Below are 15,407 nucleotides of genomic sequence, written 5' to 3'. Positions count from 1 at the left end.
TCTTATCTTCCAATAAATCCAAAAAGACTGGATCACGGTGACGGTACCAGTGGGCAGAGACAGAGGCAGTGGTCAAAAACAGGCAGAGAAGGTCAGGTATGGAGAGACAGAAAAAAACAGGCAGAAGTTCCAAAAACACAAGGCAAAAACACTATCCAAAAAAAAAACAGGCAGAGGTCAGAAAGGTAACATGAACGCTGCAAACAAACACAGGAAACATGAAAATGGCTAGATAATCCGGCAAACGAGTGGGGAAACAGACAGGGCTTAAATGCAGTGGCTGATGAGGTAAATGGCAGCAGGTGAACGGAAACCAGGCAGGAAACAGTGTAAAACATGGACCGGAGCAACCTGGATCAGACAGACAAGACATACATGACAAGACACAAGGAAAACATGGACTAGGATCTGGAAGAGCAGGGCTGGACCGTGACAATTTTAGGTTAAAAATACATTTGCCCAATTTAGCGTCACTTCCTGTATAAACCACACCCACTTTCTGTCTACTATCCGAATATACAGACACAGAGACAGATCATTTTGTTGGCTGAACAGATACAGATACAGATACAGATAATGACACCTCTGTACACCTCTACAATAGAGGTACTACACATATGGGACTGCATTAATCAACTCTGCTGTAACTACACACAGAGACTTTACATACAGTGCTTCCATTTGCTCTGGGCCCTCATTGCTCCTACTGAGAGCAAATGCATTCAGAATGGAATTGTTATAAAAAATAATGCACATCACAGTTAGGAAGGAATACATACTTATTCATATCTAAAGTATCACTTCAAAAGATACAGAGAAAGAATATATTTTCACCTACGTAAAGAGAGGAGAATAGAGGGCACTTCCTCTATAACCAAGCCATATGACTGTAATTTTTTTTTTCTGAGCTGTTTTAGGGGAGAAATTACTTTTACTTACTCACACATGACTGCATGCTGGTTGCCTTTCTCTGCTGTTTTTCACTTGCTGTGGGAATGTATACCCTAATGACAAATCTTTGGCTATATAGTGTGTGTTATAATAATAATAGTGCTTACTGTAACAAATTTCGTTTAGGACTCATCCAGAGAGGATGCAGACCTCATTTATAGTCCTTAAACGCTTTTAGTTAATACTGCTTATCAGAAACAACACAGAGATGCATGTGTTCATTAATTTTGTGTTTATTTACAGAAACTGTAATCATATGCACCATGTAGTACAACTTGTACTGCCGTCACTCTCCCAGTAAAGGGCTTTAAACAAAACGGATGACTCTGTGCTCTCTGACCAGAGCCCTGTAATGGCCAGTTATCCAACAAACCAGTTCTAGGTGTCCAAACTCTAACAATATGTATATATATATGTGCATATATATGTGTGTGAGTGTGTGTGTATATATATATATATATATATATATATATATATATATATATATATGTGTGTGTGTGTGTGTGTGTGTGTGTGTGTGTGTGTATATGTATGTATGTATATATTAGAGCTGTTAAACAATTAACATAATCAATTGCATGTTTGTGCAGTTACTCACTGTTAATCGCACATTTTTATCTCCTCAAATTTTACCCTAATGAAAGGTTATTCAAGGGCAGTATGTCCTTTGATATGAGTGGACAAAATGTGTTTCATCCAAATATATTTATTATTTTCCAGCAATTCACAGAAAAACTACCCCACCAACAGGAGTTTACAACAGCAGCTTAACATAAGTCAATTCAAAATCAAGCTACCAGCATTATTAGTCTACTCAATACAAACAACTTTCCCAATCACATTCATTAACTCTGCCCAACAGCAGGTTGGACATTTTGGATTTTGTGCGTTTTGAGTGATTCTAAACTTTTAAATAGTACTCTTAGATATTGCAGATGTCAAAGGTTAGAGAGGCAGTTTTGTAATTGAAAGGTTGCCGGTTTGATACCCCGCAAATCCTAAGATGACCCTTTGAATCACTTGTAGTTCAAGGAAAGCTGGCTAGCTGACTAAGTTACTTAACTCCCAACTGTTCCCTGGGCACAGGTGTGCTGCCCACCGCTCCTGTGCCTAGTGTGTGTATGTGTTTGTGTGCTCGCCACTGGTGTGTAAGGATGGGTTAAATGCATATCACCTATATGTGTATATATAGATATATGATATATAAATTGACATCAACAAATATATGCTGTAAATCTATTATTCAAACCAATGTACATGGTACAGCACAAAATCGAAAGCGTTATAGCCTCTGAAACATGCTAAAACAATTTAAATAAGATGTTTTGTTTGAAAACATATAAAATTGCCCTTTACAATAACACAGATAGTAACACAATTAAACTGCATCTAATTGATTTGAAGATCAGTCAATCAGAATCCATATCTAGTTATCATATATTTATCAGAATGAACTCTCAGCAAAAATCAGCTTTTCTTTGAATTACAAATCAATAAGAAAAGTCACTCCTTGTTTTCCCACGTCAGTAGGAACAAAGCAGATAAATGCGTACAGTAAAATCAACAAACAAGACAGGACTATTGTAACAAGCTTTTCAGAGATATAAACAGTATAACTGATTTATTAACAAAATTGAGTTTGCATCTGAAAATTCTGATGGCTTTACATCTACTGGAATGTAATTAAATATTCAGGATAAGCTTGCACATCATTGAAAATCACAAACATTGATGGATTATTTGGATTATCAGTGACACTGTCATACAAGTCAGCAGCGTTCCCTGAGTTTTTGGCAGGGGGCACAAGCATGCCTCCCGCTCCTTTAGTGTAGTCACCAACCAGGACCCTCGCCAAGTACATGCGCTTATGCCCCTGTGTGTCAGGCCTGGCGTATCCCTGAGCTGAGTAAACTGGGTCAACAGCAAAATATGTTCCATTGCCAATGGCAGCACCTGAAGACAGGGAGTGAACACATGTACATGGTTAAAGACAATACTAAAAGAGAGAGCAAGAGCAGGATTGTGTCAGTTTTTTCAAAGGGAATGATAAAATAATATATTAGCCACAGATTATGAGCAATGTTCATGACCGATGTTAATATATAATGTTTTATTGCAAAAAAAAAAACCTCTGAGACAAGATTGTCCAGTACCATTTATCCCAGCGTAACTGCGATTGAAACCATGATTGTTGATCTGATCGATACTGTTGACACTGGTGCCATGGAAGAGCTGTCTCTCATTTCTTGAGTGCTGGTTCTTCTCATCCATATGTTTCTTCTTCAGCACATAACTGCTCCACAGCAAACTGTTTTGGATTCTCTCAATCTTAGATATACCCATAGAGGAACAGAATGAATGATTTTCAATGTTTTCCTGACACAATTTTTCAAAAAATATACATTACCATCAAAGTTCACATCAAAGCTCCCTCCTGGCACAATTATACAGGGATGCAAATTTCTGGCTCACTTGTAAAGCATAAGAATATTTTGGACTGATATTACAATCTTACCCTGTTGTTTTTTTCATGTTTGCCTTCCCTTTACTGTGCACATACCTTAATAATTGTAGCACTCAACCCAGTTGCCTTGAATTTCTTTTCCACATCATTATATTCTTGAGACTTTGGTTTAAGAGTCACCTGGATGACCTGGGCACCCTTCATGTCTTCCCAGTCACTGGGAAGGGCCACTGATGCTTTATTGTCTGAAAAATATCATGAGTGAAAAAATTACCCTGTTTTCATCACAAGTTGACAACATACATATTTTAATGTAATTTGCAACATGACTGAATCTGACTGAATGGCTCCTGATGACAACCCCTTTCCCTTGTGAAAAGTACAAAATGGCTAGTATGTCAACATTTTCCATGCAAGAGATAACAATCAGGAAGTCTGAAAAAAACCTACCAAAACAAATCTATAAGTCTATAAGTTGACAATTTAGACAATCAATATCCACACTCAGAAATACTGAATTGAAATACTAACCATATATGATGGACAACAAATAACAAAATAAATTTGTGAATCATATTCAGTATTCTTATTTGGTTTGCTCTGAAAATGACAGTGAAAAAACTCAAAGCAAAATGTACTACCTGTGAGATCAGTCCTTTTCAGTTTAACCTCTTTGTTCCCCCTCACTGCCTTTTTCCGTACCAAATCTGCTTCATAATCCATGTTATTGATCTTGATTTGCACTCGTGACTGTTTTTGTCCAAAAGCCTCCTCCAAGTCATAGTTGGTGTGGATGTCAAAACTCACAAAGTTACCTCTCTGGTCTTTGTATTGCCATTCCACCATGCTACTAATTAGAAAGGCCTCTCGACTACGCATTTCTCTCTTCTCCACCTTTCGAATCATGTCCCGAATGCGTTGGTCGGCACTGAACACATCACGAGTCAAGCCTTCAACAAAGATGAAAGAGTTTCGGCCCTTCTTTTCCATCTTGATGCTAACAGTCAACTCCTTTTGCAGTGCTTTTAACTTGTCTGTCTCCTCCTGGGTGAAGTGAGCAATTGTCTCTTCCTCAATTTTGGTTTCTAACTGCTCCTTCAGTATCAGGTTTCTGATCATCTCTTTAGCTTGGCTCACTCTTTGAGGGCTCTCTCCACACAGCTGGAACACAGCTGGAGCAAACTCCTCACCAGCCATGACAAATGATTCCTCTGGAGATGAAGATGCGCTCACACCTCCCAACCAGCCTGCCACCTTAAAACCTGCATCAACTACTGATTCTGTTTGTGTTACAGAGAAAATAATCAATTTCATGTGATTATGCTTAACATAAAGTTTGAAATGATTTGACATTCTCTAAATGATTTATGATGCTGACCTCTGATCTTGGTAAAGATGCTTTTCTCCTCCTCAACTCCTTCCTTCTCTCTTTTCAGCATGCTCTGATGGAAATCTGACACCATGGATGTCTGAAATATCAGGAACTTCACATGTTTCACATTACTTCTCTTCTTCTTTGCAAAGTCAACCACTGCATCAATCATTGCATCAGCAACAGCCGAAGGGTTTGCACCACCTTGACCTGGAGACCAATAGAAATGAGTCAGTGATAAACAGATGTTATTTATAAACAAGCATGTGAGGCATAATTATATAAAATGAGGCTGAATAAGAGAAAGCAAAAGGTCTGAAAATAATCACAAAGAAAATGCATGAAGCTAAAAAAAGAAAGGGGAAAGAGAATAACTAAACATTCAATGAACTGATGGAAGGAGATCAATAATGAACACAAGTCTACATGTGTAAAGTGTCATACCTGTGCCAATGGCAGGGAAGGAGACAGAATTAAATTTCTGGTCCTCACAGAATTTAAGAACAGAGTACACAATGTCTTTAATAGCTTTAGGGTCATTCCGGCCAACAATGTGAATGATGTGTCTGCATGGAAGCCGTCCTGCTGAGGTCAGTATCATCTCAGAGCTTTGCTGAGAGTTTGACCCATTCACTGTGAAATCAGACAGGTTGACATTACACAGTTCCATCTGAAATGTAAGTCTCATTATCTACTTCAAAGTGTTGAATTAGTTTTTAGTATTTGCACAAGGAGCATAACATCAGCACTTTCAGAGTATGCAAAGCATTACAAACCAATCTCCTGTTCCACTGATGATCCAGCAGCATCTAAAATTGCCTTGGAAACCCCTGGAGTTAAAAAAAAAAACAACACAAGTCATTCTCTTTCTCTGTAATGCATTTGTTAATAACACCACATTTTGATTTGGATTCAAACAAATGAACTTCTTACTAGAAAACCAGTAAGAATATCGCAGAGCAGTCTGATCACACGTTAGCTTTTTCCCCTATAAATGGCCCATTACACACCAAAGTCAGAACTTGTCAGTGAGGTAATTTTTTTTACCTGTTTTCAGTGAAAATGTGTTATTTGAAGAGTTAACAATGACATCACAGGCCTCTTTGGTGATGTCACCAGATGACACCTTCAGGGTAAGGTGACCAACTTTGACTGAGTGCACACCCAGAGTGGGCGTAGATACCGCACCAAAGATACCTGGTTAGAGCAGAGTATACATGGTTTTGCCATATCATATCTTACTAACTTTTAAGTAACTGACACTTTTAAGTAACTGACAGTTATGAAGATCTAACACTTTGTGAGAGTATTAAAGATGTTTATTTTTTGTGCCATTGCATGGACAAACAACTTTTGACTTCACATTGTTAAATGTGCACTAGCATGCACAAGTGAGGACAGCTTTCGGTCCATTATGTTGATACTTCCAAATGAGAGAGACTTACCAAGGGACTTGGATGACTGACCACCTGAAGAGCTTGTGTGTTGTGGTCGGTGTCTTTTTGCACTGGAATCCTGTGCCTCACCCCTGAAACTCTTGATGAAGCACTAATGAATACAGACAATTCACTCAGATGCTGTGAATGGTTATGAACTATGGAGCTCATGCAAACTGCAGTCCCAACCATCCTTTGCCAAGACCTTATATAATACTCGTCAGTACTTTTACAGTGTAAGTCATTCTTACCTCTACAGTCTCTGTGTCTGAAGGGTGCACAATTATAACCACTTCCTGCAGAGACTGAGGGCTATACTTGCAGCTGAAGCTCTGGATTTCGTCAAGAAAGAGCTGGGACACCAGATCCTTAGCAAAGCCAAGATTTCCAGTCCCAAGTGCTGGGAAAGAAATGGAAGACATCCTCTGCTGTTCGGCTTCTTTCAGGCACCCTCTAATAATTTGTACCAATATCTATTCAAAGGAAAACAGTGGCATCAAAAAAACTGGCATATGTCTTAAAGTAAGACAGATCTCCTTATCTCTAAGATTAACTTATTGACTCTTAAACAAATCTTACATCTTCAGCTGGGCCAGAACCATTGTCCCAAAGGGGACATACTGTGTGGAACACACTCTCACACCTTAGCTTATAGCCATCTGTCACCACAATGTCTCCATAATTGAGTCTTGCAGCTCCAGCCTTTGTATTTGCTGCTGTCTGCAGCTGTGGACCAGCAGTCTCTAAGAGAGCTTTTGAGACGGCACCCTTACTGAGGTCCAGGTCTTCAGAGATGGAGTTCACAATCACATCACTCTGTAGGGTAGAGCACAATTTATATATGAGTACCTGTTCATATTAACTGTGCATTTAACTGTGCATAACAATAAAATTTACATGGGAGATGTTGTCTGTCATTTGTAACTGTGTTATGTTATATACACAATTACAAATGTTATTGAAAAAAGGAAGCTTCTTTATAATGTCTTTATATAGAGAGCATCATAACTTTATTCATCAAACATTACAGATATAAAAGTTAAGGCACATAATACACCAAGAAGAATAACTTTACCAATGCATCCTGGATGTTTCCTTTCCTAAGGACAATCTTGAGTCCTTCTGGAGTGCGCTTTGTCTCAAGGATACCTGACCTTTGAAATCCCTGAGATCTGCCTCCTGGCTTTGTGTATGAAGTCTGGTTCCTCATCTGATTGCCTCCTTCATTTTCAAATCTTTGCTGCTCACTATCCCTTGGTGAGTTTCTGTGAGGTCCACTCCCTCTCGGCTCAAAATCTCTATATCCAGATCCATGATGTGCATGACCTCGGTTCTTATATCCATGGAAACCATGTCCATGTGAACCATGTCCACAATGGCCAGCCTGCTTGGGTATAGTCACTTTTGGGTCCCAGTCAGCGAACACCTTTTTAATGGCCCGAGTGATGGCATTCACAGTATTGGAGTTGTTGTCCACAAGGTGAATCTCTGTGAGTGAGGTCATAGAAGCATAGCTCTGCTCCTCAATGTATTCACGCAGTGCAGTGGCAATGGTTTCAGTGCAAAGCTCAAGAGGAAAGCCAAATATTCCTGAGCTGATGGCAGGAATAGCAATAGAGGAGCAATTTGCAATAACAGCTTGTCTCAGACTTTCTCTTACTGCCTTTTTCAGCCGTATTACAGCTGTTTTCTTGTCAGTGTCTGAAAAACGGGGTCCAACAGCGTGAATAACATGTTTACAGGGCAGCTGACCTGCCTCAGTGGTTATGGCATCACCTGGCTGCAGTCTCCCATGAACTGTTGTGTAATGATCACAACATTGTTGGAGAGAGGGGCCAGCAGCCTGCAGGAGTGCCCCTGCTACACCACCAGTGTGCTTTAGATCTTCATTGGCTGCATTAACAACAGCATCAACTTTGAACTGACAAATGTCAGCCCTTCTGACGGTAATTCTACCTCCTCCTGGAGTACTCACCTCACAGGATACCCGTCCAAAATCTTCCGTTCTATTCTCAACTTCCTCCTCGTCTTCATCCAGCATGTAATCCTCCTGCAGCACCACCATGCAGCCATACTCTCTTTTCACCATTGATATCAATAAGCTTCCCTGCTCCTGGAAGTATTTTCTTGCCCCTGCCTTTGTGATTGTCAACTCATCAGTAAACAGAGAGGCTGCGATATTCTCGAATGAGTTCCTGGCTGGCTCAACGTGTACCCGTTCTCCACATAGTTTGATCCGGGGTTGTTTTGGATGAAAATGAATGTTAAGCTCCTTTACAAATTTCTTCCAGTCCTGTGATTTATTTTCTTTGATAAAGGCCATCACTGCATAGGTTTTTACACGGATGACCTCCTCAACTCGAGTGTGTTTGTTAACAAAACATTCCAGATTCTGGCTAACTTCTATAACTGGCTGGGTGAAACCACAGATTATGAGGCGATTTCTCTCTTCAGTAGAGAACTTCAGGAGCACAGCCCTCTTCTTAGGAGAGTTGTAGAGGTCTTGCAGCTTAGAGCTCAGCTCCCTCCACTCTGGTTTTTCAAGCACGGCTTTGTCCTCAACATAAATGTCATGAGAGGAGAGTATGGTCTTGAGTCTTTTCTCGGCATCAGAAAGCGTTTTGTCAGAGAAACCCATCAAAAAAATCTTTTCATCTTCAACTTTATAAACAGCACTGATTTCATGAGATGTGAACAGATCTCTAGACAACTCATCACTGTCTGCTGATCTCAGAAACTCAGAGAGTGAGGGATGACATTGTACTTGCTTCTGCTTTATATTTATTCTCTTCTCAAGGATCCAGTTTTTCACAACAAGGATTTCTTCTGGAAGGCCAGAGAGAACAAGCTTGTTCATGTCTTTTCTGTAGGTAAGGCACAGTTGTGGACTCAAAGTTGCTGCACATTTCTTGAGCCCTTCCTGCTCTAGCACAGAGAACATGGCGGCGGACATCTCCATAGCCTCTGAAGTGCTGGACTTGTCCCTTTCCATCTGTCTCATAACTCTCTGCACACACTCATCTACGAATTTCCTCAGCTGCAGAATGTTTTTTGCCATTCCTGCCAGTGTTAAAATCCCTTGAGCTGTATCCATACTAAAGTAAGCCTGATCTTTCACTTCCTGACCGATCTCTTTCTCCACTGCTGCCCACACGGTGGGGTGTATTGGACAATCATAAAAATTGAAGTTGCACATTATGTTCTTAAAGGCATCTGAGGCGCTCTGCCTCCAGCCCTTTATATACTTGCTGGTTTCATCCTTTAATTTTAAAAGGCCTGGTAGAGGACTGAGCTGTACTTCAGCACCATCCATGTTCACTTTGCAGAAGTGTTTCCCCATGTCAGCATTGATGGTAGAGATCAGCCCCTTCGCTGATAGATATTTTTGGATGGCAGGATGGATATCCACTGTGAAGGGCTCAGGCAACTTCCACTCTGGTCTGTTGCTGCCATACAGAGCTGTTCCCAAGGACTCACAGTATGGGTATATGTTGACTGGGACTTTGCAGATAGTGTGGTTTTCCATCAAAATACGCTCTGCTTCTGAAATATTACAGATTAAATAAATTTATTTTAGCAAATTTTGACACAGTTTACTACTCCAAAAATTACTTCACAGAAACCAGCAGTAGTTTTATAAAAGAAATACATGTTCAAAATGAAAGTGTGTTTTAGTTTACTGCACTGTACTTTTAATTACTTTATGTTCTAACTGCTTTATGCATACTCTTTGCAAGACAATACAACCCTCCACATAGGTAACATACTGTTCAGTCATTAATCCTATTATGATCAGATTCAAGTGCATTTTGAGAACAATTACCCACAAATTACAGAAAACACATGAAAGGACTATAACCTTTAATTGATTTTTTTGTTTGTTTTTTTCTAATATCTCATTTTACCTTCTGGCTTTTGTAAAGTGACAACGGCAGCTTGTTCATAAGGAATTAGGCACACTGATTTCACATTTACACCAAATTTCTCAAAATAAAGCTCCAGAAAGTCTTCATCTGCACGTGGATGTAAATTCTCCACCCTCACACAGCAACTCCTCTCCAGAGCCCGAGCTGTCAGGCCATGCCTCTGGAACCTTTTATCGTCTCTGCTCCCCAGAAGAAACTGCTTCAAATCTAGAAGCGCACACACAGACACACACACACACACACACACACACAGGCACACATCCTCTATACATATATGCATGGCATGACAAAAAGTAATGTATACATTTCAAGGCTGTATACTATATACTATTTGGTAACCTTCATTTATATTTCATTTATGCCACATTTTCCCAGTGATAACTACTGCTTGCAGAATGTCATGTACGTCCTGAGTAAACAGCGAAATAAACTACTTTCTCTCTGTTTTTTGTGCATTAAGAGACAATGCACTCAAAAGTGTAATTCTTTGTAATGTGTGAACTACTTCAGGAGGTGATTGGTCTTGCTAATCACTCACTGTCACAGCATACCAGCTCATGCCAGCTGAACAGATACCAGGATTCAAACTGTAGCCTACCCCTCTGTTAAGGCTGGACACTGAGCTATGAAACTGGATAACTGAACTTTGTGGAATGACACTTGTCATTTGTAATGAAAATTGAAAGAAAAAGGCTAATCAAGAGTATTTACTCTCAGATGGGTTCAAAAATCTTTTTAATTTAATGTAAAAAATGTTTTAAGACTGAATTCAGTCCTCCTCATAAATAGCATGATGTCTCCTGCTTTTAAGCTCATTATCTTCGTACCACAGTACAAAGAGTATTATATCTAATCTTAGGTGCTTGACCTGTGTTGCTAAGCCATCTACTGCACGCATTATTGACCATTAATGTAGTAGTCAATTTTTTCTGCTATCATGGGATTTGTAACCGCATGACTTTCTTCGTTGCTAAACATATATTCATACTTCATCTAATTATATAGCTTGATCTTATTTATATGGCCTGTTACAAACTAAACAAGCTAGTATTTACAGGAAAAAGATGAGCGCTTTAAATGAAAAAATCTACTGTAGACATTTTGTCAGATTTGAAGTATATTAAGGTAGAAAGATTTATGCCAGGGCACCTTTGTTTTGTCATTTTGTCATCAAAAGTTACAAAATCTATGAAATTAAATATTGGCCAAGCATAGCAGCTATCAGCTGCCCTAATCTCAGAACTCCTAAAAGGCCATTCCCTTCCACCAATAATCTCTCTTTCAAAATCTCAATCTTTTACTGTAGTCATGGTATCCCAAATAGTGGCAAAAATGGGCTTGCCCTAATCATGACGGGATGTCAACAGTTAAATTAAATCATCAATTTTCCATAAAACTGCTATCCCTCTTTTTTCCACTGTTTGCTTAAGACAGTTACATTTTAATGCATGAATGTTCTTTTATGTTTATTGGCCTGACTTTCCATGGTGGCCTCTATCAGTTTAAAGGCAATGTAATGAACTTTACTGAAAATGCACTGTAATTTTACCAAGACAGGACTACCGTCTAATTTAAATCACCACAAGAATACTTACTGTGAGGGTTATTAAAAGTCAGAACGGCTGCATTCAATTCACAGATTAATTCTATAGAGAATTCCTTTTCAGTCACGTCACAGATTTTCTCCACCATGAGCCCCAACATGTCTTTAGCAAAGTTTTCTGGAATATTCTCCACAATCACTGCACTGGTCTGAGGAGAGTCTTCCAGCTTCTCATCTGGACCAGCCACAGGATGGGTGGTCCCTGGAACTTCATCACAGTCAACTAGGAGAAACAGACAGAAAAGCAACACAATCAAAACAGTTAAAAAGTTACAAACAAAACTATTGACGAGTGTACTAATGACATGTTACCTGATTTCTGATGCAAAGCTGACTGTCCTTTTGTTGTCTCAGTCTGGAAAAGAAATTTGTCCTGTCACCACAGGTGTATATGCTTCAAAACCTTGAGCACTCATGACAATATTTTCTAATTGGAAAGACATGTCCAGTCATAAAAACATATCTGAATTAACAAAGTATTCAATCCACACCCTGTATTCTTAATCTTTGCTTAGGGAAGGGTGGGGGCAAAGTGTGCTTCCTTACCTTTCATGTTTACATGAATGTGTGTGATGCATTGTGGGTCAAAATGAATTGCATTTATCTAGTCATTTAAGAAAAGACAGTTATGGGAGGATCCCTCTCATGAACATGAATATACACATGTTATGAGTCAAAAATAACACTAAAATTCATCTGTAGTGAGAAACCGTTCTTTAAGTGGTCAATAAGGAGGCATTCGGATTTTTAAAGTTTACTTACTAGTTCCGAACTGGCATTCTCAGGCGCTCCACCAGTTTCGTTGGGCTTGCGCACTCTTAATTTCAGTTCTTCCTTGTCAATGGCTAGAGCATGATCCCCTTTTGAGAGTACGCTATTTCTTACTAGGACAAATAGCGTGGCGACAAAATATGTCCATTTTAGTACTCAAGATGAATATTATGGCAAAAACATACCATAACTGTATAATTATTGATATAGCCTACATTTAAACGTTCTCTTTAGTACAGTTGTAGTGACTTTGCATAATCGTCGAACAAGGTAACTCCGTTAGTACGACCAGATAACTATATTTGATTAATTTAGCTAAATGTAAAACCGCAATACTACGCATAATAAGTTTCAGATTGATAAAGAACATAATTTTGCATACGTGTCTCACACTTAGACTTACCATCTGATGATTTAAAGCGAACTGTTGCGATGCCAGTCTGGTCGTCGTATTGAACTGCGCAGTCCCCTCCTCGAGATTTCTTTTTACTTTGGAAGTAAATCTGAAGTTTGTTCTTAACAACGTTAGAGAGTTCTGGCGACCAGTCACCTTCTACAATAATCGGATAGGGATAATCTTCCATATTTCTATGTTATGTACGACTCTGGGGACGCTCTTCTGAGACGGTGCATTTAGAGTTACTTTCTGTTTCGATTCAGGGGTTAAGGATGGGCGTGCAGAGAAAAACGAAAGAGAATCAGAGCCGTTGCACACGTTGTATTTCCACAATGCTCTAAATGCCCCGGTTATCTACATTACATTATTGCCGTGAGTAAGTCTAACGTGCTAGTTTGTACACTGAAATTTTCTTCTTTCAATTGGAGAATTCGGTAGGAGTTTTTTAACCACTATTATGTCAGTTAAGAGGGGTTTATTCTTAACTTTCATTTATTTGGATCCTTTTTTAAATATTTATTCATTTATTTAGTTAGTAGTTTCCTTTTCTTTGGAAACAAATTACATGTAACCAGGAGATGTCAGTGCAACTTAAAGAAGCACATGGACTGGAAGGGTTTTTTTTTTTTATGAGCAATGACAAACACTGGGTACGCTGTTTGGCGGGTGAAGCCCAGTCGTTTTAATAGAGGTACTTCACATATAACAAAGGACTGCATTAATCAACTCAGCTATAACTACACACACTGACTTTACATACAGTGCCTCGCTCATAATGAGTTTGTGAGAAGGTTAAAATGAAGCATATGATTTTTTTCTCTTTTGTTTTCAGTTTTATTTGGAGAATTACTCTGACTTGAATGATGTATTACATCTGTTTCATCTTAAATTTTGACTTCTGTCTGGCACGCCAGTTTGTGGCTTACTCTGGGCCCTCATTGCTCCCACTAAGAGCAAATACATTCAGAATGAAATTGTTACAAAAAAAATAATGCACATCCCAAGTAGGAAGGTATTCATATCTAAAGCATCATTTCAAATGACACAGAGACAGAATATATTTTCACCTTTGCAAAGGGAGGACTTTAAAGAATGGAGGGCACTTCCTCTATAACCAAGCCATATCACTGTAATCCCCCCCCCCCAATCATTTATCAAAAAAAGATCCAGGTAGAGCCCAAGTATATAAAAAGCATTATTTTTCATCATACAACCAATGATACATAAATGTATGAACATGAAAAATTGATGTACTTAATGATACTTTTCTGACAACACCTCTCAAAAATGCAAGGAGTCTAATTAAAAAAAAAAAAAAAAAAAAAAAATTGAAAGGTGAATTTTCACTTCCTGACGGATCACTGTAGCCCACACAACGGTACTGGATAAGCGACGACATTGATTGTGACGTATGACCTGGGAATCGAACCCAGGGCTCTGGCTTGAAAGCCCAGTGCCTTACCCAAAGGGCAGTGGCCCAGGCCAGGAGGGTCCAGTGAGGAGGGTGATGTAGGCAATCCGTGACCGATCTGTAGGGAAGGTAGTGGGCTGGAGCTCGAACGAAAGAGAGCATTGCGTTAGGAAACCACGGTAGTCCTTTGGGTTACCGTCAAATCTCTGGGGAGCAGGGAGTCGAGGCTCGGAGACAGGCAGGAGCTGGTGGGCGTGGGGGATCTGGAGGAGCTGGAGAGGGTGGGCAATTCACTAAGGTCTGTAGGGTGTGGAGAATCTCATTGAGAACATGCTCATGTCAGTTGACAGCAGCATGGTGAGTGGCCAGTTGTTGTTCATGTCGAAGCACAGTGGCATCATGACTTAACACTGCTGCGGAGATCTGGTCTATCTTCGAGGGCCGAGGCGGACGCGTCTCTGCTGGGTCTTTGTCCATGGCTCAGTCTTGCTGTGACGTATGACCTGGGAATCGAACCCGGGGCTCTGGCTTGAAAGCCTTACCCTGGTGCCAAGTGCAAGACCCAAATGCAGAAAGCAAGGCAAAAGTAATGCAGTAAAAGTGATTCTTTTAATGGGTGAGGTATCCAAGCGAGTCAGGCAAAAATCAGTAAACAGTTCCAGGCAGAAGTCAAAACCAGTAAGCAGAGATATCTAATATCAAATCCAGAGAAAACGGCAGGCAGAATCTTAGTCCAAAAACAGAGGTTCAGCAACAGGGGACAATTCAAGAAAACACACAAAGCTTACTACAAGGCTTAATCAGGACTCTTACGCTAGGTAACAACTCAAGACTGAGCAAAGAACTGAAGAAAACAAGAGGCTTAAATAGACAGACAGAACAAGACACAGGTGAAAACAATACATCAATAATGAACTAAACAAGCACAAAACAAAGACTGAGGACACCACATGGCCAAAAAAAGAACTACACTTCCCAAATACACGACATTGATGCTGCATCTACATTAATAATACAGCATTAATGATAGAGCTACTACACAGCTAGGTAGCTTAGCTGCTACGTACTGCTACACT

General features: G+C 39.6%; 1 protein-coding gene across 1 annotated transcript; it reads right to left on the bottom strand.

Annotated features, from left to right (window-relative positions):
- Nucleotides 1-2,620: 2,620 nt before the first annotated feature.
- LOC115828909 (protein mono-ADP-ribosyltransferase PARP14-like) lies at nt 2,621-13,107 on the bottom strand. Its single transcript, XM_030793006.1, has 16 exons — nt 12,927-13,107; nt 12,511-12,636; nt 11,745-11,975; nt 10,129-10,356; nt 7,299-9,766; nt 6,803-7,039; nt 6,475-6,696; nt 6,233-6,335; nt 5,835-5,984; nt 5,564-5,617; nt 5,232-5,420; nt 4,794-4,997; nt 4,057-4,686; nt 3,512-3,660; nt 3,105-3,279; nt 2,621-2,904 (listed from the first exon to the last, which is right to left on the bottom strand). The coding sequence occupies exons 1-16, from the start codon at nt 13,105-13,107 to the stop codon at nt 2,621-2,623; spliced, it is 5,631 nt and encodes a 1,876-aa protein (XP_030648866.1).
- Nucleotides 13,108-15,407: the final 2,300 nt, after the last annotated feature.

The sequence above is a fragment of the Chanos chanos genome, chromosome 15 (genome assembly GCF_902362185.1).
Source record: "Chanos chanos chromosome 15, fChaCha1.1, whole genome shotgun sequence".
Classification (NCBI taxonomy): domain Eukaryota; kingdom Metazoa; phylum Chordata; class Actinopteri; order Gonorynchiformes; family Chanidae; genus Chanos; species Chanos chanos.
This window is presented reverse-complemented; position numbering and strand designations above follow the sequence as displayed.

Coding starts and splice junctions, on each gene's coding strand:
- LOC115828909 (XM_030793006.1), bottom strand. CDS start 13,107: ATGGAAGATTATCCCTATCCGATTATTGTAGAAGGTGACTGGTCGCCA. Junction 6,697..6,802: donor GTTCTGGCCCAGCTGAAGAT/GTAAGATTTGTT, acceptor TCCTTTGAATAG/ATATTGGTACAAATTATTAG. Junction 2,905..3,104: donor CAGTTACGCTGGGATAAATG/GTACTGGACAAT, acceptor CCCTGTCTTCAG/GTGCTGCCATTGGCAATGGA.